This window comes from Geotrypetes seraphini, chromosome 7, assembly GCF_902459505.1.
Source record: "Geotrypetes seraphini chromosome 7, aGeoSer1.1, whole genome shotgun sequence".
Classification (NCBI taxonomy): Eukaryota; Metazoa; Chordata; class Amphibia; order Gymnophiona; family Dermophiidae; genus Geotrypetes; species Geotrypetes seraphini.
In genome coordinates, this window is record NC_047090.1 from 59,651,049 (window position 1) to 59,675,491 (window position 24,443).

Genomic DNA, 24,443 nt, shown 5'->3' on the forward strand with positions numbered 1-24,443 from the left:
TTAGTACCCACAGTGCCTCCTCCCATATCCTTATTGCCCCAGTGCCTCCTTCATATGTCTTGCCTTCCAGCCTTTGTCCCACCCCCTCCCCTAAAGCCAATCTGCCTGCCTACCTCCTTCCCTCCCTCCAATGCCTGATTCAATCCCCCCCGCCCGTGTACCGCCGCTGCTGCCAGCCTCCCTCCTTCCATCCTTTCCGCACTGATTCAAAGCCCAGTCCTCCGCCACTGCTTCATGCCTTCCCCCCGACGTCAATTCTGACGTCAGAGAGGAAGTTATCCCAGGACAAGCAGGCAGGTATTCTCACTAGTGGGTGATGTCATCCGACAGAGCCCCGATACGGACATCTTGCAAGCATGTCTTGCTTGAAGAAACTCAGAAGTTTCGAGATGCCCGCACCGCGCATGCGCCAGTGCCTTCCCGCCCGATGTACCGGGCGTGTCTCCTCAGTTCTTTTCTTTCCGCGGAGCTAAGAAGTTATCTTCATTCTGCGCTGACTGAATTTCAGTTTTTTCTTTGCCTTCTTTACCCGCGTTTTAGTTTATTTCTTTGAATTTCTTTCATTTTTACTTTCTTTTAAAAAAAAAAAAAAAAAAAAAAGTTAAAATTATTTTTTCCGGCGGTTCGGCCGGGCCGGCCTCGTGGCTGCGGCCTACCACTTTCGACCTTGCAGCGTCGATTTTCCGGCCTATGTCCCGGCCAATCACCGGTTTTAAAAAGTGCAGCAAGTGCCAGCGTGCAATTTCGTTGACGGACCCGCATCGACGCTGCCTGCAGTGTCTTGGTCCGGAACACGTTCCGAAATCGTGCCGGCCTTGTTCCACGCTCACTGCGCGCTCGTTTAAGAGGCGTTGCTTGCTTTGGGAGTCGATGTTCAAGATGGAGACTGCCAAGGATCTGTCTGCTTCTACGTCTGCTGAGGTTTCGCCGGTTCGCTCGAAACCTGCATCGATGACTCCTGCATCCAGCATCGTGAAGCCGGCATCGTTTACACCGGCTACGGCTTCAACTTCAGCATCGGCGCCTGCCCCCGTCTCTTCGGTTCAGGTACCGCCTTCCACCGTCCCTCCCGTGGTCATCAAAGTGCCTAAAGCTAACAAGCAGAAGCACTTGGCCACGAAGGAACGCGAAGACCGTGCAGGAGGACCCCCTTTCGGTGCGGATCCCTCCATATCGGCTTCGCTTCGATCCCTGCTAGAAGCTCAGTTTGTCGAGCTTATGCGGACCATGGGACCCCGGCTTATCGCCAACATTCAAGGTGACCTCCCAGCACCGGTTTCAGGGGGCGGTCCGCCCCTCCCCCTCCTCCTCGTCGTTCGATCTCGCTGCTCGACGAGGGGGATCGGCGGAGGGGGGCAGAATCCTCCAGAAGGGCTTCCCTTCCTGATATGCCACCTTTAGAGCCCATCACACCTCCACGACAACAGGGTGCTGGGGCGGCCCCTGATAATCGGAGTCCTGGGCATACTGCATCGCAGGAGGAGTTCTTCCGCACTCCATACCAGACTTGGGTGGCCCTGCGTGAGTCCGCATCCTTACCACCTCTGCGATCCACCGCATCGAGCCCCATTCATTCTTTAGAGGCTTCAGGGGATCGTACGATGCACAGAAGATCTCGCTCCCCATCCCGTCACCGGGAGGGGCATCGATCTCGACACTCATCTCGACACTCCTCACGCCATTCAGAGGTGTCTCCGCAGAAAAAGATGCAGCGTTTGGGATACTCATCGTCGGATGTATCCCAGCCGGAGGGACCAGAGTATGAGGACCCATCTACCTCTTATTCTCCATGCCGGTCTCACCTCTCCCTGGACCCGGAGGCTTCCACTTCGTCTAGTCCGTCTCGCCGGCCGGCATTGGCAGACCAACTGTCTTTCTCATCTTTTCTCCGACAGATGGCGGATGACTTGGATGTGACTTTGGACACTGGGTCTAAATATTCTAAAGAGTATTTGGATACTATGCATTTGCCTCACCCTCCGGCGGAGACTCTTCGGCTTCCTTTGCATAAATTGCTGGACCAGACTTTCATGCGCTGTTTTGAGACACCTTATTCCATACCTGCGGTTCCCAGTAAGCTGGATGCTCGATACCGCATCGTTCACCACAAGGGGTTTGAGGGGGCTCAACTTTCTCATCAGTCCCTTCTGGTCGAGTCTTCTCTCAAGCGTTCTCACCCTTCCCAAGTCTACGCTTCTGTGCCTCCGGGCAGGGAGGGGAGAACGATGGACAAGTTTGGTAGACGTGTCTACCAAAACTCGATGATGGCGACTCGAGTGCTCAATTACAATTTTTTCTTCTCATCATATTTGGATTTCTTCTTGCCGGTACTCCGCAAGTTCATCCCTTTCATCGATGCTCAGGCTCGTTTCCAGTTTGAGGAGGTGGTGGCGACCCTGTCCCAGTTGCGGCTGCAGTTGATGCAATCCTCCTACGATGCCTTTGAGCTCTCGGCACGTGCTGCGGCCTGTTCAGTCGCCATGCGTCGCCTGGCCTGGCTTCGCACTATTGATATGGATCCGAACCTCCAAGACAGACTGGCTAATGTGCCTTGTGCGGGAGCGGATCTGTTCGATGAGTCTATCGAGACTGTTACTAAAAAGCTTTCGGACCATGAGAAGTCTTTTCAGTCTATTCTGCGCCCTAAACCGAAGCCTCAGCAGTCTCGTCCCTCTAGACCGCCTCAAATCTACCAGAGGCGTTATCAACCGAGGCAGGCTCCCCAAGCGAGACAACCTGCGAAGAGGCAGCCTCCACAGAAGACTCAACAGAAGCCTCAGATGCCGGCTGCACCCAAGGCTACTCAGCCTTTTTGACTCTCTTCCAGGGAGCATAACCGACGTTCTGTCTTCCCCTGTTTTTCCCATAGGGGGTCGACTCCACCATTTTTATCATCGATGGGAGTCGATCACCTCGGACCTTTGGGTCCTTACCATCGTAAGAGAGGGATACTCTCTTCATTTCCAACGGGTCCTCCCGGACCACCCGCCAAGAGAGTATCCTTCCAACTCGACGCAGACCGCTCTTCTTCTACAGGAGGCGCAGGCTCTGCTTCGGCTTCGAGCCGTCGAGCCGGTGCCAGTAGATCAGCAAGACCAGGGGTTCTACTCCCGGTACTTCTTGGTTCCGAAGAAGACGGGCGATCTGCGTCCCATTTTGGACCTTCGAGTCCTCAACAAGTTTTTGGTCAAGGAGCGGTTCCGCATGCTGACCCTTGCTTCTCTCTACCCCCTTCTCGAGCAGAACGATTGGTTATGCTCTCTGGATCTCAAGGAGGCCTACACTCACATCCCGATACATCCGGCCTCCCGCAAGTTTCTCAGATTTCGGGTGGGACATCTACATCTGCAGTATCGAGTGCTTCCATTCGGCCTTTCCTCGTCTCCCAGAGTCTTCACGAAGTGTCTGGTGGTGGTGGCCGCGGCACTCCGGAACATGGGTCTCCAGGTGTTTCCATACCTCGACGACTGGCTCATCAAGGCGCCGTCGGCTCCAGAGGTCATTTCGGCGACCTTGACTACAATTTCTTTTCTGCAGAGTCTGGGCTTCGAGATCAACTTCCCCAAATCACATCTTCAGCCCACCCAGTCTCTCCCCTTTATCGGGGCTGTTCTGGATACCATTCAACTTCGAGCATTCCTTCCTCCTCAACGCATGGATGCTCTCCTTCTACTCTGCCAGTCGGTGTCTTCTCGCCCGTCCATCTCGGCGAGACACATGATGGTCCTCTTGGGCCACATGGCCTCTACAGTTCATGTGACGCCTTTTGCCAGACTACATCTCAGAATTCCTCAATGGACCCTGGCATCTCAGTGGACTCAGGTGTCCGACCCGTTGTCCCGTCACATTGTCGTCACTCCTGCTCTACGGCAGTCTCTTCTCTGGTGGATGACCTCTTCGAATCTATCCAGAGGTTTGCTGTTTCACTCTCTTCCCCACCAGAAAGTTCTCACGACCGATTCATCGAACTATGCATGGGGGGCCCATCTGGATGGTCTACGAACTCAGGGGTTCTGGACCCCTGCGGAACGACTCCATCAAATCAATCTTCTGGAGCTCAGGGCCATCTTCAATGCTCTCCAAGCTTTTCAGCATCTGCTTCACGACATGGTGGTCCTTATTCGCACAGACAATCAGGTCGCCATGTATTATGTCAACAAACAAGGGGGCACGGGCTCGGCCCCTCTTTGTCAGGAAGCTCTTCGAGTCTGGGATTGGGCGGTTCGACACAACACCTTCCTCAGAGCTGTCTACATTCAGGGGAAAGACAACGTCTTGGCAGACAAATTGAGTCGTCTTCTCCAGCCTCACGAATGGACGCTCCATTCCAAACCCCTTCATCAGATCTTCGCTCAGTGGGGAACGCCTCAGATAGACCTCTTTGCAGCCCCCCACAACTTCAAACTGCCTCAGTTTTGCTCCAGGATCTACACTCCTCTCCGCCTCGAGGCAGACGCCTTTCTACTGGAGTGGGGGAATCGCTTCCTATATGCGTTTCCTCCCTTTCCTCTCATTCAGAAGACTCTGGTCAAGTTGAGATCAGACCATGCCACCATGATTCTGATTGCTCCTCGGTGGCCCAGACAACCTTGGTACTCCCTTCTACTTCAACTCAGCAGCAGGGAGCCAGTACTTCTTCCAGTGTTTCCTTCACTACTTACTCAACATCAAGGTTCACTACTTCATCCCAACCTGCAGTCTCTTCACCTGACAGCTTGGTTCCTTTCAACATAACTCCTCACCAGTTCTCTCAAGCAGTGAGGGAGGTCTTGGAGGCTTCCAGGAAGCCTGCCACTCGACAATGCTATTCCCAAAAATGGACTAGATTCTCTTCCTGGTGTATTTCCAATGCCACGGAACCTCAGCGAGCTTCCCTATCTTCTGTATTGGACTATCTTCTACACCTGTCCCAGTCTGGTCTCAAGTCTACCTCTATTCGAGTCCACCTGAGTGCTATTGCGGCTTTCCATCAGCCTCTACAGGGGAAACCTTTGTCTGCTCATCCTGTGGTTTCCAAATTTATGAAAGGGCTTTTTCATGTCAACCCTCCTATCAAACCTCCTCCTGTGGTTTGGGATCTCAATGTTGTCCTGTCTCATCTTATGAAGCCTCCGTTTGAACCTCTCAACACGGCTCCACTCAAGTATCTCACCTGGAAGGTGGTTTTTCTGGTGGCCCTCACGTCAGCTCGTCGGGTCAGTGAGCTTCAGGCCCTAGTGGCGGATCCACCGTTCACTGTATTCCATCATGACAAAGTGGTTCTCCGTACTCATCCAAAATTCTTACCTAAAGTGGTCTCTGACTTTCACATCAACCAATCCATCGTGCTTCCAGTGTTCTTTCCAAAGCCTCATTCTCATCCTGGGGAATCTGCTTTGCACACTCTGGACTGTAAACGTGCTCTAGCTTTCTACTTGGATCGCACAAAGCCACACAGAACTGCTCCTCAACTTTTCGTCTCCTTTGATCCAAACAAGTTGGGACGACCTGTTTCGAAGCGCACCATCTCTAACTGGATGGCGGCTTGTATCTCTTCCTGCTATGCCCAGGCTGGATTATCCCTTCCCTGTAAGGTCACAGCACATAAGGTCAGAGCGATGGCAGCCTCTGTAGCCTTCCTCAGATCGACACCGATTGAGGAGATTTGTAAGGCTGCCACTTGGTCCTCGGTTCATACATTCACCTCTCATTATTGTCTGGATACTTTCTCCAGACGGGATGGACAGTTTGGCCAAACAGTGTTACAAAATTTGTTCTCTTAAGTTGCCAACTCTCCCACCATCCCATTGGGGTTAGCTTGGAGGTCACCCACTAGTGAGAATACCTGCCTGCTTGTCCTGGGATAAAGCAATGTTACTTACCGTAACAGTTGTTATCCAGGGACAGCAGGCAGCTATTCTCACGTCCCACCCACCTCCCCTGGGTTGGCTTCTCAGGCTAGCTACCTGAACTGAGGAGACACGCCCGGTACATCGGGCGGGAAGGCACTGGCGCATGCGCGGTGCGGGCATCTCGAAACTTCTGAGTTTCTTCAAGCAAGACATGCTTGCAAGATGTCCGTATCGGGGCTCTGTCGGATGACATCACCCACTAGTGAGAATAGCTGCCTGCTGTCCCTGGATAACAACTGTTACGGTAAGTAACATTGCTTTCCTGTCCAGCCAGGCAGTGATTGGCTAGCCCAGAACTTCCTCTCCGACGTCAAAATTGACGTCGGGAAGAAGGCAAGAAGCAGCGGCGGTGGAACGGGCTTTGAATTGGCGCAGCAGGGAGGGAAAGCGATCACCCGTTCCGGTGTTCCGTGCACAGCTTTGGGATGCTGTCCCTGAAAACGGGGCATTTCGGTGTCCCGAAGCGGTGGGTCGGGATAACGGGACAGTCGGTCCGAAAACGGGACTGTCCCGTTAAAAACCTCATGTAAAGGGCAATTCTATAATAAAAACCAGGAACACCAGTTGAATGCTACTACCTAACAAACACAACTCCAGGAAGTGGGGCAGGATGACAGACTTGCAACAAAAGCAGTCTTAACTCATATTGAGTCAATTTATTTAAAGATCTCCACAAGGTACCAGAATAATGACCCGAAATGGAGCCATGTTTCAGCTGGTGGAGCCTTGTCAGGAATCAAATAATCTGAGAGTGCCGCTGAAGGTTTGAGTGTATCAAACTGATATTCCATCCAGTCTATGACAGAGTGATATTGAAATAATAGCTGTTGTGCATTATTTCAGTACCACTCAGTTATAAACTGTGACATCCTGGATGGAATAGGGTTTGATGCACTCAATCTTCAGCTTGAACCGGTACGTTTTTCCAAGATTTAGCAGCTTGATAGGCAAAAGTTGACCTAAACATTCTAACATATTATTTTCCTGTCACCTCCGGAAATTGAAATGGGGATAATATTCTTAGATTGTACATCTTTATATTTGGCAAACAAATTAATGAATTCATATAAATAAAAAAACAAAAGTGCTTAAATCATATACTAGCTTCTACAGGAAGCCAGTGTAACTTCAGCAGATATGGTAAGATTTTCTCAATCCAAAAATCAATCAAATTGCCGTATTTTGTAATGTTTGCAATCTACATTGTAAGGATTTTGAGCAATTCATGTATATAATATTATAGTAATCAATCAATGACAAAAGTAATGATTGAACCAACAATCTGAAATGGTATTCTCCAAAGAACTTCCTTATTCTCCTTAATTTCCAAAATAGTCCAAAGGACTTTTTTATTTCTAAAATTATGCAATAATAGTAATAATAATAATTTATTTTTATATACCGCTAGACCTTTAGTTCGAGGTGATTTACAATAAGAAAAAGCTGGACATAGATAAGGTGACCATACCATCCCGTTTGTAGATCCTCTGTCCCTTTGTCCCCACTCACAGCTTCGGGATGCCAAAATGTCCCGTTTTCAGGGACAGTGTCCCGAAGCTGTGCACGGGGACAATGGGACAGGCGATCGCTTCCTATCCCTCCCTGCAGTGCAAAAAAAAAAGCGCCTCCCTCGTTTGGGTCCTCACATTTCTCCCCACCCTCGCTGGATTTGCCCGCAGCAGCTTCGTGTTCGTCGCTCCCCCCTGCACAGCCGAACCCCCGTTGACCTTCCCATCCGACCCTCCCACTGCGAAACGACCACAAACTTCTCGGCTCTAGCAGCGTCGGCAGCCGCAGCCTTCTACCGCCCTGATTTCCTCTTCTGTGTCACTGATGACATCATCAGTGACGTGGCAGAGGGAATCACAGGCAGTAGAAGGCCGCGAAGCAGCGTGTTTAGAGTGCTGCGGCTGCTGACGCTGCTGGAGCTGGGAGGTTTGTGGTCATCTCGGTGGGAGGGTCAGTGGGGTTCGGCTGCATGGCGGCGGCGGGAGGGGGAAGGAATGGAAAGATGCTGCTCAAGGGTTCTACTGCACGGGGGATGGGAGGGAGAGAGGGTTAGAAAAATGTCGGATTCTACTGCACGCGGGAATGGGAGGGAGGCATAGAAAAATGCCATGCAATGGTTCTGCTTGGGGGGGGGAGATATATGCTGCTTGAGTTCTGCTTCAGGGGGCCATGGGAGGGATAAACAGATACTGCTCAAGAGTTCTGCTGTGGGGGGGTGGGATAAGAAGGAGGGATAGAAAGATGCTGCAGAGGGAAGGCACAAGGGGATGGGTGAGAGGGGAGGAAAGATTCTGTTTCCTTCTTGGAGGCTCGCATCAGAGGGGAAGCTTTGGGCCGAGCGCTTGCTAGATAATATTTGCCACCGTCAATGCCGGGGCCCGTTTGACAAAGTAAACATTGGAAAGGTGACCCGTGAAGGTGAGGGAAAGGGAGATGGGCTAACTAGCGGGAGAGGTTAGGTGGACAGATGATGGAAGTAGGAAGAAGGGAGAGAGAGGGAAGAGGGCAGATGATGGAAGTACGGAGAAGGGAGAGAGAGAGAGAGAAGAGGGTAGATGATGGAAGTACGGAGAAGGGAGAGAGAGAGAGAGAGAGAAGAGGGCAGATGATAGAAGTGAGGAGAACTTGTGACATCAGCATCAGGAGCATGTGGGAAAGCAGCAGCAGGAAGATAAGGAGAGTGGCTGGCAATCAGCAGTGGCGGACTTGGGGGGTGTGGGTGAAAGGAAGGAGGGAGGCTTTTTTTTTTTTTTTTGCGCTGCAGGGAGGGAAGGAAGTAGGCAGGCAAGCAGGCTGGCTTTGGCGCAGCAGGGAGGTAGGTAGGCTGGCTTCGGGGGTGGCAGTGGGAGAAAGTCTGGAAGGCAGTGAGGGGGACATAGGAAGGAGGCACTGGAGGCACTAAGGACATAGGAAGGAGGCACTGGGGGTACTAATGACATAGGAAGGAAGGAGGGAGGGAATAGAAAGGGAAAATTGTTGGGCCTGAGTGCAGAAAGAAAGAAATGAAAAAAAGGATACACAGTCACATGGAAACGCAACCAGAGACTCATGTAATCACCAGACAGCAAAGGTAGGAAAAATGATTTTATTTTCAATTTAGTGATCAAAATGTGTCAGTTTTGAGAATTTATATCTGCTGTCTATATTTTGCACTATATTTGTCTATTTTTCTATAGTTACTAAGATGACATTGCATATTTTAAAGTCATCTGTCTTGACATCTTTGAAACCCCCTAAATATAAATGATAATTAACATTTTCTCTGTGTATAGTGTGCTTTGTAATTTTAAAAAATTTTATGGTTACCATTATTAATTAATAAGATATTATGGGGCTCAAAATCGAAAGACAAAAACGTCCAAAAACGGCCTAAGTCGGCACTTGGCCAAACATTGTCAAAATACGTCCAAGTGCAGATAATGAAAACATGTTTTGGACGTATTTCTAAACGACCTAGGTCTTCATAGTGCCGCTGAACGACCAACGCTAAACGGAGCTTTTAGGAGGAGTGTCGAGGGCAGGAGTTGGGCAGGACATGGGTTAGCTTAGACTTAGTTGTACAGCATGTATAAGTTATACAGCCCAGCATAGACGAAACTTGGACGTTGTGACTTAGATCATTTAAAACATGGCCTAAGTCACAAAAACCCACCTAAAGTCACCAGATAAACACTGCAAACAGCTAATACAGACCCCCACACACTACCTTAATGATCACAGACCCCCCCCCAACCCCATAAAAATCGTAATCACACCTTTAAAATTCAGCCTCCAGACTATCATCACCTGGCAGCCTGGCATAGTCGTCCAGCACAGAGGCAGCTTAAGCTGTCTTGAGGGTGGGTTAGGGACCCATCGAGAGGAGGACCCATGCCAATAAGCCCCTGTAATCACTGCATTGATACTTAAATATGTACACTCCCCTATACACCCCCAAAACCCTTTTGTACTGGCATATAAGTGGCTCCTACAGCCATAAGGGCTATTGGGGTAGTAGATAAGTGGGTCTAGGGCTTTCTGGAGGTGATTTGGGGGGCTCACCATGACCTATAAGGGAGCTATAGTGAGGAGAAGACATGCACCCTTTTTGTGAAGTTCACAGCAGTGCCCTGTAAGGTACGCCACTATTTAGGTGCCATGTCTGGGTGTTCAGTCCATCACTTTGCAGACCCCTCCCACGTCCAACAGGGCTTGTTCTATGCATTTTTGACTTGGATGAAAAGTTGGATGAAAATGTGGTATAAAGATGGACGATTTAGCGACTTGGATGATCAGATCGGCAGGATGTATAGTTAGACGATTTTTGAAAGAAAAAAAATTTTGGATGTATTTTTTAAAAATGTGTCCTAGGCTGTTTTTTACTTTGGACGACTTGCGACTTAGACGAAAATGGACTTAGACGTTCCTTTCGATTATGCCCCTCTATGTGTACATGAAAAATGAATGGAAGAAATTTGGGGCAGGATTGGGGGGGCAGGGCTAGGGCGGGATTGGGGGTGAGACTGACAATTAATAGATGTCCCCTTTTGATGAAAAAATAAATGGTCATGTTAGGTATGGGGGAAAGGGATCAGAGGCAGGGGGGGTGTTGTGATGCTGCGGGAGAGAATGGCCATTTCTCCCGCTGCTGGGGTAGGGGTGTTCACTTGGCAGCAGGAGAGAGTGGGCATCTCTCCCACTGCAGGGGGGGGGGTGTTGTATGGCAGTGGGAGAGAATGGGCATCTCTCCCGCTTCTGGGAATGGGGTTCGCTTGGCATTGGGAGAGAATTGGCATCTCTCCCGCTGCAGGGGGGAAGTGTTGGTTGGCAGCGGGAGAGATTGAACATCTCTCCCGCTGATGTGTTTTTGTTTTGTTTTTCTTTTTGTGTGTTTTTCTGGGCATGTGCCCATCACTATCACAAGCGATGGGCACATGCAAATTTAGCAAGTCTTTGCTACTCTCCGCCAATCTCATTTACATGAATGTTTTTGGGAGAATTAACTTGCTTTTTTTTAATTCACTACCAGAAAAGCTGCGATAGCAGCCTGTCATTGATTAACACATTTTTTTAAAGAATCTAGTCCTGAGTTACATAGAGAAAATGACTATTTGAAATTTCAGAACCAACTTAAATCTTGTTTGATTTACTCTGCTTACGCTTAGGTAACTTATGATGTTTTGTTCTTTGAATTATATTATTGTCATAACTATTTGTTTTTATGTGTTTATACTGAGTGTTTTATTTTACACTATGTAGAAATAAAAATGATAGGCAGGTATAAGTCTAGTAAACAAAATAATGTCCATGTTGCAAATAATGGAGGTGTACATAAGAACATAAGAAGTTGCCTCCACTGGGTCAGACCGAGGTCCATCTCGCCCAGCGGTCCGCTCCCGCGGCGGCCCATCAGGTCCGCGACCTGTGAAGTGGTTTCTGCCTATTTCTATAAACTACCTCTAGTTTTATCTGTACCCCTCTATCTCCTTATCCTCCAGGAACCTATCCAAACCCTCCTTGAACCCCTGTACAGAGTTCTGGCCTATCACATTCTCTGGAAGCGCATTCCATGTGTCCACCACCCTCTGGGTAAAAAAGAACTTCCTAGCATTTGTTTTAAACCTGTCCCCTTTCAGTTTCTCTGAGTGACCCCTAGTGCTTGTGGCTCCCCACAGTTTGAAAAATCTGTCCTTATTCACTTTCTCTATGCCCTTAAGGATTTTGAAGGTTTCTATCATGTCCCCTCTAAGTCTCCTCTTCTCCAGGGAGAACAGCCCCAGCATTTTTAACCTGTCAGCGTATGAAAAATTTTCCATACCATTTATTAGTTTAGTCGCCCTCCTCTGCACTCCCTCGAGTATCGCCATGTCCTTCTTGAGGTACGGTGACCAGTATTGAACACAGTACTCCAGGTGCGGGCGCACCATTGCGCGATACAGCGGCATGATGACTTCCTTCGTCCTGGTTGTAATACCTTTTTTGATGATGCCCAGCATTCTGTTTGCTTTCTTTGAGGCTGTCGCACATTGCGCCGATGGTTTCAGTGATGTGTCGACCATCACCCCCAGGTCCCTTTCAAGGTTACTCACCCCTAGCAGTGTTCCCCCCATTTTGTAGCTGAACATCGGGTTCTTTTTCCCTACATGCATGACCTTGCATTTTTCTACGTTAAAACTCATTTGCCACTTTTTTGCCCAGTCTTCCAGTTTCATTAGGTCCCTTTGCAGGTCTTCACAGTCTTCCGTGTTTCTAACCCTGCTGCAGAGTTTGGTGTCATCAGCAAATTTGATAATCTCACATTTTGTCCCTGCCTCCAGATCGTTAATAAATATGTTGAACAGTAGAGGTCCCAGCACTGACCCCTGTGGAACTCCGCTCGTGACCAGTCAGAGTATTGGCCTTTTACTCCAACCCTCTGCTTCCTGCCTGCCAACCAGTGTTTGATCCATCGGTAGATATCCCCTTGCACCCCGTGGTACCACAGCTTTTTAAGTAGCTGTTCATGAGGTACCTTGTCGAAGGCTTTTTGGAAGTCAAGGTAAATGATGTCTATGGATTCCCCCTTATCCATCTGGCTGTTTATTCCCTCAAAGAAGTACAGCAAGTTCGTGAGGCATGACCTTCCCTTGCAGAAGCCATGTTGGCTCGCCTTCAGTTGTCCATTGTTTTCTATGTATTCGCATATTGTGTCCTTTACCATTGCTTCCATCATCTTCCCTGGAACCGAGGTCAAGCTCACAGGCCTGTAGTTTCCCGGGTTACCCCTTGATCCCTTCTTAAAGATGGGCGTGACATTCGCTATTTTCCAGTCCTCTGGGATCTCTCCTGTTTTTAGGGAGAGGTTACATATTTGGCGAAGTGTCTCTGCTATTTCGTTTCTCAGTTCTTTTAGTACCCTTGGGTGGATGCCGTCCGGGCCTGGTGATTTGTCGCTCTTTAGTCTGTCTATCTGTCTGAGGACATCCTCTTTGCTCACCTCTAGTTTTACCAGCCTTTCATCTTGTTCTCCTTTTATAATCTCCTCGGGTTCCGGAATATTGGTTGTGTCCTCTCTGGTGAAGACTGACGAGAAGAATTTGTTTAACCTGTCAGCTATCTCTTTTTCCTCCTGTATCGCTCCTTTCCTGTCTCCGTCATCCAGTGGTCCCACTTCCTCTCTGGCTGGTTGTCTCCCTTTCACATACCTGAAGAAGGGTTTGAAGTTTCTTGCTTCTCCTGCCAGTCTTTCCTCATATTCTCTCTTTGCTTTCCTGACCTCTCGATGACATTCTTTCTGGTGTCTTTTGTGCTCTTCCTGGTTTTCCTTTGTTGGTTCCTTTTTCCATTTCTTGAAGGATGATTTCTTGTCGCTTATAGCCTTTTTAACTGCAGTTGTTATCCATGCTGGGTTTTTAGTTCGATTTTTTTCGCACCCTTTCCTAAACTTTGGGACGTACAGGTCTTGTGCCTCGAGCACTGTGCATTTAAGCAGTGTCCAGGCTTCCTTTATGGTCTTCACCTTCCCTGAGCTGTTGCTGAGCTTTTTTCCTACCATTTTCCTCATGTCCTTGTATTTTCCTTTTCTGAAGTTGAGTGCTGTTGTTGTGGTTCTTTTCACCTTGGTTGTTCCCATGTTTAATTTGTACTGGATCATGTTGTGATCGCTATTCCCTAACGGTGCTAGTACCACCACTTCCTTTGCGGGTCCCTCTAGCCCGTTGAGGATTAGGTCTAGAGTGGCATCCCCTCTCGTTGGTTCCGTGACCAGCTGCTCCATGAAACAGTCCCTTATTGCCTCTAGGAATTTAGTTTCTCTCGTGCAGTTTGAGTGCCCAATGTCCCAGTCTATTCCCGGATAGTTGAAGTCCCCCATAACCACCACTTTTTCACTTTTGCACACCTGTCTCAGTTCGGCCTCCAGGTCCAGGTCGTTTGTTTCTGGCTGTCCTGGTGGGCGATAGTACAGTCCCAATTTGATGTCAGCTCCTTCCCCTCCTGTCAGCTTAACCCATAGTGACTCCAGACTGTCTGCCCTTATTGTTGTTTCAATTCTGGATGAAGCAATGGAGTCCTTTATATACAGTGCTATTCCTCCCCCCTTCTTGTGTGCCCTGTCCTTCCTGTAGAGTTTGTACCCTGGCAGGGCCACATCCCATTTGTTGTCCTCTGTCCACCATGTTTCTGTGATTCCTATTATGTCTATGTCCTTATTTCTGGCTATAACTTCTAGCTCCCCCATTTTAGTTCTTAGGCTTCTAGCATTTGTATATAGGCAATTTAAGTCCCAGTTTGTTACCTTTTCTTTTGGATCTACTCTTGATTTGTTGCTCCTGCTGGTCTCCTCGCGTGTTGCCTCCTGCGGTGTGTCTATTCCGTCCTCTGCCCGCTTCTTTGTTCTTTGATAGCCCTCTGGTTCCGGCTGTTTCCTCCTTGTTTTGCTCTTTAGCTCTAAATGCCCCTCGGTTCCCTGTGCTGCATCTTTGGGTTTGTGTCCATATGGTGTCCATTTTGTCTCTAGTCCACTGTTGCCAGTTCCTGTCTCAGTATCTTTGCTATCGACTATCGGCTTTCCCCTTGTTATCAGTTTAAAGTCATGTCTATGCAGGTCTGGATGTTACGTGCCAGCATCCTCGTCCCAGCCGTGCTCAAATGCAGACCATCTCTCCTGTAGAGCTTGTTTTTCCCCAGGAAGGTTGACCAGTTCCGTACAAAGATGAAGCCCTCCTCGTCACACCATCGCCTCAGCCATCCATTTGTTGCTTGCAGCTCGGTCTGCCTCCTCGCATCTGCCCTTGGTACTGGCAGGATCTCTGAAAAGGCTATCTTCCCTGTCCTCAGCTTCAGCTTCCTCCCCAGGATCTTAAACTGTTCGGTCAGTGTAGTCATGTTGAAATTCCTTCTGCTGACGTCATTTGTTCCGACATGGATTATCACTGCTGTGTCCTCTGTCTCAGCTCCCTCCATGATTCTCTCGATTTTGTCGGATATGTCCTTTGTCCTCGCCCCTGGGAGACATGTCACTAGGCGATCCGCTCTGCCTCCTGCTATGTGACTGTCCACCTCTCTCAGGATTGAGTCTCCCACCACGATAGCAGATTTACCTCTCCTCAGCTTCCTCCTAGGTCTCAGGTCTGTGTCGGTGATGATTGGGTCCTCCAATCCTTCCTTCTCCTGGTTGGTTCCTCCGCAAGGTTCCTCTCCCTCTGCTCCTGGTGGGTCCTGGCGGGTCCTGTCCTCCATCCGTTTGTTCCCTTCTGAAGAGCGGGTGATCCTGTGTCTCTACCATCCTGCAGGCCTCCTCGATGAATCTTTCGAGCTCTTTGACCTGTTCATTGAAGTGGTTTTCTCTGGTGGTGTCCTCAGTTGGTTCAAATTCCTCTGGTTCCTCTATGGAGCGGAGTCCCTCTAGCTCCTGTACTTTGATCTGCAGTCTCCCGACCTCCTTCTTGAGGCTAGCCAGTTCCTGACATCGACTGCATATGTAGGCCTGCCTCCCGGAAGGGAGGTAGACATACATGTGACAGTCGATGCAGTATACTGGAAAGCTTCGCTGGCCTTCTGCTGCTTCCATTATTCCTTCCTTGTGACTAAAGTTGGCGCGCTGGAATTTGCCCGACGTGTATCTGATGTCCCTTGGTGTGTAGGAGTGGTACCCGGTGTGCAGCTAGCAGAAAAAATAGATAGAGAAGAATGAGAACAGAAGAAAATAATTTTTTATTTTTTTTATTTTTTTAGTTAGAGTTAGAGTTTGTGTTAGAGTTTGCTGCTGGGCTGCCTGTGCTTCTGGCTCCTTCTCTAGGCTCCTTCGCAAAGGCGCTCTCGCTAAGGCGAGCGCCTTTGCCACTCGCCTTCGCCGCGTGCCGAACGGCCGCGAGCCGTTGGCTCCCTTGCTTTTAAGGGGGAGCCCGGGCTCCGATACGACCTCCGACGCTGTGGGGGTGGGCGGAGCTTTCTCTCGCCGCTACCCAATCAGCCTTCTTCCCCTCCTCGCCGGCTTCCGCCCCTCTCTGTCTCTCCTCCGCTTTGCCCGGCTGCCTGCCTGTATCCCCTCAGCTTCCCAGTCCGCGCTGCAGGACAGAAATAGAAAGCAAAGTAAAAGTAAAGGTACTCTCGAGCCGCCGCCGAGTCAAACAAAAAGGCCATTGTTTTACAATAAGGACTTATCACTGGTTGGAAAGACTCCTTCCTTGCCTTTTTGTTTGACTACATATATCCCAAGGCGAGGTGATCTACTTTTGCCTGTAAATAATGGAGGTGGCCAGGGGAATAATGAAGTCACTGGAGCCATACTTTAGGTATAAATTTTATTGTTAATCTGACACAGCCATATTTCAGCAAGTGCCTGGTTTTCAATGTGATGGGCCTGATATCGAGCTGGCAGCAGGCAGCACTTTTGCTGCCTAACACTGGCATTAATGGTGGATATTCAATGGTGAGCCATTTCCTCTATAAAGTTAACCAGCTATGCCGATATTCAGCGCTTACCAGTTAACTTTTTAGTGGTATCGATAGGACAGCTATTTATGCAATCTTATTTGACCGCTAAACTTATATCAGTGCCTAACCGGAAAAGTTGTCTATTATAGTCAGTTAGCAGCTAGCCACTAACCAGTTATCGCCTACTGAATATCTACAGTTAGGTGCTAAAATGCTATTTAACCAGCCAGGAGCTGATCCTGGCCAGTTATTTTTGAATATTGACCAGTGTGTGTTCACAAATCTTACTCCCTCTTCTATTAAACTGCGCTAGCAGTTTGTAGCGCAGAGAGCCGTGCTGAATGGCCCGCGCTGCTCCCGACGCTCATAGGATCTCTATGAGCGTCGGGAGCAGCGTGGGCCATTCAGCGCAGCTCACCGCACTAAAAACTGCTAGCGCAGTTTCATAGAAGAGGGGGTTAGTCTCTCATATAATACTGCTACACCATTCAAAATGGTATTGAGACAGAAAATCTGTTTTTATTCTGTTTAGCAAACCACAAAGGAGTTTGAAATATTTTTTGTCTCAATGCCATTTTGAGTATTTTGTTGGATTATGTTTAGTCACTTTCCAAAACACAGCCCTGTCGGACAACAATAAAATCTATAACCAGTAACTTCATTATTCCCCTAGTCATCTCCGTTTTTTATAGTTTCTGTTCTTTGCAGAACATTTTTGTTCTGTTACTTTTTACCAAGGGTCCATACAGCATGTAGTGCATTGCTCTCTTTTAATGTATAACATTAAACTTTCTTAGAATGTAGGCTATGCTTTAATGCATAATCCCCTAATACTTCCGTTTACCTATTTGTACAATATGAAGTCAACTCTTCTTAATAACACATTTTCTTTCTATTTATTGATTTGATGTTCTACAGTACATTATCAAGTTACATTAATAGTTTCAAGCTCAAATTATTTTTTGTCATCGTTAAAGGTTATTATTATTCAACCTCAAGTTCAGACCCAATCAGAAAGGAAAACAGAGAATGGAAAACTTTCTGACCAGCCAGCTCAGGGACCCCTTACTACCAAAATGAAAAAGGAGGAAAATCCTGAGGTAAGAAAAAAAATATGTAAATATATTTCACTCAATTTTCTCTTGTTCTATTAAATATATCTATAACTATATAGGCATATAACTACAGCAAAGATATGAACTGTCAGATCATGGCATACTAATGTAAAGTCATGAGTCATCTCTATTAACATAGATCTGCTTTTCTTTCACATAGGCACTGTGTTGTTTTTATCAACATTGTTTTATGTTGGATTTATATTAGTTTCAATAATTTTTTTCTCCATTGTTTCACCCATGTAATGCTCTTTATACTTGCTCCTTTTTAACCAATATTGATCTTGCTGTAGGTACTGTAATTATTTAATTAACTGCCATCAAACCCTGAATATTTTCCATTGTCAAGATTTTCTTTACCAGTTTCATATACAATCTTAAGACATAATCATTTTGCTTGCTAAAGTTCTTTCCATTTTTTTGTTGTAATAGTGGTATGTTCCATCTCATAAACATTCCTGTACTAAAAATATAAGTAAACTGCTTTACTTTGATGGGTATATACATAAATAAGACATCGGGGTCTATACACTTAGACCCAGATTCTGTATAGCAGTAATTCCCAACCCTGTCCTGGAGGAACACCAGGCCAATCGGGTTTTCAGGCTAGCCCTAATGAATATGCATGAGAGAGATTTGCATATGATGGAAGTGATAGGCATGCAAATTTGCTTCATGCATATTCATTAGGGCTAGCCTGAAAACCCAATTGGCCTGGTGTTCCTCCAGGACAGGGTTGGGAACCACTGCTGTATAGGATGCCTGTCCCGGGCGTCCTAAACAGAATCAGGCCTATACCCACCCAAAGTTAACCCGATTCTGTAACCGACATCCATGTTGCAGACGCCAGTTACAGAATCGAGTTTAAAATGCCCCAACTCCCTCCCCGGACCCCCCCAATGCCTCCCCCCGAAGATCGCCGGCAGGAAGGTGCCCAATTCTTCCTGCCAGACCCCCCAATGGCACCCCCCCTAAGATCGCCAGCAGGAGGGTACCCAACCCCTCTTGCCAGACCCCCCCCCAGCGAAACTCCCCACCGCAGAACCCCTCCTTGGGCTTACCTCCAATTTGACCGTACGACAACCCGAACCGTCCAGCCAGCAGGCCCGCCTCTGTCCAAATGAGGAGGGCCTGCCACTCCACTGCCCAACCCACAGGATCCTAGGGCCTGATTGGTCCAGGCACCTGAGGTTCCTCCCTCTATAGGAGGGGCCTTAGGCACTTGGGCCAATCAGGCCCTAGGATCCTGTGGGTTGGGCAGTGGAGGGGCGGGCTCGCCTCATTTGGACGGAGGCGGGCACGCTGGCTGGATGGTGCGAGGAGCCATCCGGCCAAATTGGAGGTAAGCCCAAGGAGAGGTTCTGGGGTGGGGGGTTTCGTTGGGGAGGGTCCAGCAGGAGGGGTTGGGTAACCTCTTGCCGGCGATCTTAGGGGGGGCCGTTGGGTCCAGCAGGAGGAGTGGGCACCCTCCTGACGGCGATCTTCATAGGGGGGGCCGTTGGGGGGTCCGGCAGGAGGAATTGGGCACCCTCCTGCTGGCGATCTTCGGGGGGGGGCGGGTTCTGTCGGCAGGAAGGATTGAGCACCTTCTTGCCGGCGATCATGGGTTTTGTCAGCAGGAGGGGTTGGGCACCCTCCTGCTGCAATCGTCAGGGGGGGCGGGGGGGTTGGGGAGGGGAGACTGGAAGCCGTAGCCGCATCCACTATACTAATCGCGGCAGGATCCTTGCCGCGATTAGGTATAGCGACCGTGTCTATTTACTATGTAGGCCAGCATTTTGCTAGCCTACATTGTAAGCAGGGCTGTGGAGTCGGTAGATAAATGTTCCGACTCCAGGTACCTGAAATTTCCTCCGACTCCTCGACTCCGACTCTGACTCCACAGCACTGGTTAATTTTCAGATCGTTAAAATGGAATGTCAAGTTGAGAGAAATGAGCATTTTCACACCACCTTCTTTTTGCTTTTAATCAAGGTTCTAAGGCCGCAGAAGCTGCTCGCAACATTTGTGCTGTGTATATAGTGGGTGCTATAGCTGAAAGAATCGCTCGTGATTGGTATGCCAAGTTCAAAAATGGAGTCAGTAGATAAATGTTCCAACTCCGACTCCTCAGTTTTTTGTACTTATGACTCCAACTCCAGTTACCCGAAATTTCCTCCGACTCTTCGACTCCGATTCCGACTCCACAGCCCTGATTGTAAGCGTCTCCCACTCTGCTAGGGAGATCCATAAGCCACCTTGGTTCGCTTAAGGCTACTGCCTTAAGCGGAGTCTGAAGTACAAAAAACTGAGGAGTCAAAGTCGGAACATTTATCTACCGACTCCATTTTTGAACTTGGCATACCAATCACGAGCGATTCTTTCAGCTATAGCACCCACTATATACACAGCACAAATGTTGCGAGCAGCTTCTGCGGCCTTAGAACCTTGATTAAAAGCAAAAAGTGGTGGTGTCGAAAATGCTCATTTCTCTCAACTTGACATTCCATTTTAACGATCAGAAAATTAACCAGTGCTGTGGAGTCGGAGTCAGAGTCGAGGAGTCGGAGTCGGAGGAAATTTCGAGTACCTGGAGTCGGAGTCGGAGTCTGAAGTACAAAAAACTGAGGAGTTGGAGTCGGAACATTTATCTACCGACTCCACAGCCCTGGTGCAGCTCACAGGTACGTTGTACCTACAGGCCAGCAAAGTAATTTTCAAAGAAAACTGGTGGATTTTTTTTTTTTTTCTGAAAATCACATGGTGGTGGCCAGCATTACAGGAATTTTTTTAACAAATTGTTCAGTTATTGGCATGTCTTTAGATTTTGCTGTTTCTAAACTACTTGAACTTTCCAGACATATTGGCATGAGGGCGAAAGCCGAGGGTAACATGGAGGAACCACAAGGCGAGGGGGATCAAACAGAGGCTCAAGGGATGATAGCCCAGGATGGGGCCGGTAGGGCTAGAAATCCCAGAGGAAAAGCGGGGAAGTGGGGTGGCAGAAATGTGGGGGAGCTGAAACCTAAGAGGGTAAAGGCTGAGGGCAAAGCAGAAGCACAGAGAGCGGGAAAACTGCCAGAAATCCAAGGGCAAGTGGCCCAGGTAAATGCAGAGGTGGAAGAAAAACGACGGGACCTGCGGTGCCTATACACAAATGCAAGAAGCCTCACGGCCAAGATGGGTGAACTAGAAGTCATGGCCAAGGGGGAGGACCTGGATATAATTGGAATTGTAGAAACCTGGTGGACAGAGGAAAATCAATGGGATGTAGCGCTGCCGGGGTACAAGCTCTATAGGAGGGACAGGACCCACAAAAAGGGGGGAGGCATAGCACTATATATAAAGGACACTATCCACTCAGTCGGGATGGATTTGGCAACGAAGGCAGAGGGGCTGGAATCGCTATGGGTCAAATTACCGGGAAACAAGGACGCGGGCATAAAACTGGGGCTGTACTATCGACCACCTGGTGCGCCAGAGGGAGTCGGACACGACTTGGAAGAGGAATTGAGACAGGAGTGCAGGACTGGAAGTGTAACAGTGATGGGGGACTTCAACTACCCAGGGATAGACTGGAGTACGGGTCACTCCAACTGCACTAGGGAGACAGGATTTGTAGAAGCTGTGAAGGACTGCTTTATGGAGCAACTAGTCAAAGAACCGACGCGAGGGGGTACTACTCTTGACCTCATCCTAAACGGATTAGGGGGGCCTGCAAGCGGGGCAGAAGTGGGAGGACCACTAGGCAACAGTGACCACAACACAATCAGATTCACATTAGAAAGAGGGACACCCATAGTTAGGAGGACTGCAACAACTGCACTGAACTTCAAGAAAGGGAACTATGTTGCTATGAGGGAAATGGTGGGGAGAAAGCTCAGAAACATCTTTAGGATGGAGACTGTGGAAAGCACCTGGACCCTATTCAGGGACACCCTGCAAGAAGCACAGAGAATGTACGTCCCCAATTTCAGGAAAGGCTGCAAGAACAAGCGATCAAAAGACCCGGTTTGGATGTCAATAGAAGTGAAGAGGGCGATAAAGGACAAAAAAGTATCCTTCCGGAGATGGAAAAAGGATCCAACGGAGGAAAATCACCAGGCGCACAGGAAATGCCAAAAGGAATGCCACCGGGAGGTTAGAAAAGCAAAGGGGAAATACGAAGAGGGGCTGGCCAGGGAGGCGAAAAACTTCAAGGCATTCTTCAGTTACGTAAAGGGGAAGCGACCAGCGAGAGAGGAAGTGGGGCCGTTGGACGATGGGGACAGGAAGGGAGTGGTTAAGGAGGATAAAGAGGTAGCTGAGAGGTTGAACACGTTCTTCTCGTCGGTTTTCACGAGCGAAGACACATCTAATATACCGGACTCAGAGGAGCTCATGAGTGGGGAACAGGCTGAGAAACTAGAGCACATAGAGGTAAGTAAGGAGGATGCCCTCAAACAGATAGACAGGTTAAAATGCGGCAAATCACCGGGCCTGGACGGGATCCACCCAAGGGTTCTGAAGGAACTAAGACAGGAAATAGCGGGCACAATCCAGCATGTTTGCAACCTATCCTTGAAAACTGGTGAGGTACCAGAGGACTGGAAATTGGCAAATGTCACACCCATCTTCAAGAAGGGATCGAGGGGTGACCCCGGGAACTACAGGCCGGTGAGCCTAACTTCAATTATAGGGAAGATGGTGGAAGCTATGATCAAGGACGCCATTTGCGAGCACATCGAGAGGAATGGCCTACTGAGAACAAGCCAGCATGGATTCTGCAAGGGAAGGTCGTGCCTAACGAACCTTCTGTACTTCTTTGAGGGAATAAGCAGTCGGGTGGACAATGGGGAGCCCATAGACATCATTTACCTCGATTTTCAGAAGGCTTTCGACAAGGTGCCACATGAAAGGCTACTTAAGAAGCTGTGGAACCACGGGGTGGGAGGGGATGTGCACAGATGGATCAAGCACTGGTTGTCGGGTAGACTGCAGAGGGTTGGAGTAAAGGGTCAATTTTCTGACTGGCAGGGAGTCACGAGCGGTGTGCCACAGGGATCGGTGCTGGGGCCGTTGCTTTTTAACATATACATAAATGACCTGGAAAAGGAGGCAAAGTGTGAGGTTATAAAATTCGCAGACGATACCAAACTGTGCGGCAGAGTTAGGACCAGGGAGGAGTGTGAGGACCTACAAAGGGACCTGGACAAGCTGGAAGACTGGGCAAACAAATGGCAAATGCGCTTCAACATGGACAAATGCAAGGTCATGCATATAGGGAAAAAGAACCAGTTGTTCAGCTACAAATTGGGGGGGGGGGTATTGTTGGGAGACAGCAGACTCGAGAGAGACTTGGGTGTGTTGGTGGATGCATCACTGAAGCCATCTGCACAGTGCGCAGCAGCCTCGAAAAAAGCCAACAGGATGCTGGGCATCATAAAGAAGGGCATAACAACCAGAACACGGGAAGTCATCATGCCATTGTATCGAGCGATGGTGCGTCCGCATCTGGAATACTGCATTCAGTATTGGTCGCCACACCTCAAGAAGGACATGGCGGTACTTGAGAGAGTCCAAAGGAGAGCAACGAAAATGGTAAGAGGGCTGGAACACTGCTCATACGCCGAGAGGCTGGAAAGGCTGGGGCTCTTCTCTCTGGAGAAAAGGAGGCTCAGGGGAGATATGATAGAGACCTTCAAGATCATGAGGGGCATAGAGAGGGTGGATAGGGACAGATTCTTCAGACTAAAGGGGACAGCAAATACAAGGGGGCATTCTGAGAAACTGAAGGGAGATAGGTTCAAAACAAATGCAAGGAAGTTTTTTTTCACCCAGAGGGTCGTGGACACTTGGAATGCACTACCGGAGGAAGTGATCAAGCAGAGTACGGTCCAAGGATTCAAACAGGGATTGGACAGATTCCTGACGGATAAAGGGATCGTGGGATACTGAGGGAGGAGCTGGGATGTCCACGGTCCAAGGATTCAAACAGGGATTGGACAGATTCCTGACGGATAAAGGGATCGTGGGATACTGAGGGAGGAGCTGGGATGTAACACAAGTATAGAATGTTAACCAGGTAATGAGTATAAACCAACCAGGTCGTGCATGTGCAAGACTGGAGGGCTAGGACTTCGATAGGAAGGCAGGACTTAAACGAGATACCAAGGTGGCAAGGGAGCCCCTTCTAGTGATTCAGACAGGTCGTGACCTGTTTGGGCCGCCGCGGGAGCGGACTGCTGGGCAGGATGGACCTATGGTCTGACCGGCAGAGGCACTGCTTATGTTCTTATGTAAAAGTGTCATTATATCAGTATGCCCCTTTGTGATCATTTAACCTAGAATGACCATCAATATGTAATAATAAATCTGTTTGTATCAAATCTCGCTTAAGATTAGAAATCATTAAAGGATTAATTTTATAAAACTTTTTTTGCGTATAAAGTCAAATTTACACATGGAAAACGCATTTAATAAATTTGCAAGTCCATTTATGCACTTAAAAAGTACAACATGTATAAAAGATTGCATATATCTTTACATGGACCTCATGTAGGTGTTCCCGGGCTGAACAGAAGTGGAGCTGAGTGTATGTCTATAAAATACATGGGTGCGCGTTTAGAATACTTTTAGAAATTTTCATTATTAGAGCAGGTGTACATGTGTGTATTGGTATTTGAGTATTATTGGAGTGTAATCTGGGAACCTATTTTATAAAGGCTTCTAGGTGCCTTATATGTATCTTTTTGAACTTTTCATATAGGTAAACTAAAAGCTAATTTTAATAGTTATTTTTGAGGGTATGCAAAAATAGTCCTTTATATACATGCTCTCCTGATATTTGGGTAAAGGCTATATGCGTGTAAATTTACCTGGACTGAGCAGAGTAGTTCTTTGGGATAGGGTGAGAAGGGCTAGAAGTTAGATACATATTTTATAAAATATGTGGATATGCATATAAAGTAGGTAAAGAATTTGTGCATACTAAGGACTCCTTTTATGAAGGCGTGGTAGCGGTTTATCGCATGTAATACCGCGCTCTAAACCGCCGGCCACGCTAGCCGCTGCC

At 48.4% G+C, this 24,443-nt stretch overlaps 1 protein-coding gene across 2 annotated transcripts in view; it reads left to right on the forward strand.

Moving 5' to 3' along the window:
- Positions 1 to 24,443, forward strand: part of PHF21B (PHD finger protein 21B) — a 535,870-nt gene that overhangs the window by 385,267 nt on the left and 126,160 nt on the right. For both annotated transcript variants that reach the window (XR_004540159.1, XM_033952615.1), the window contains exon 7: positions 17,273 to 17,395. Coding sequence is in view for 1 of the 2 variants with exons in the window: in XM_033952615.1 (XP_033808506.1) it covers positions 17,273 to 17,395 (123 nt within the window). In the remaining variant the exon portion in view is untranslated. The remainder of the gene's footprint in view (positions 1 to 17,272; positions 17,396 to 24,443) is intronic.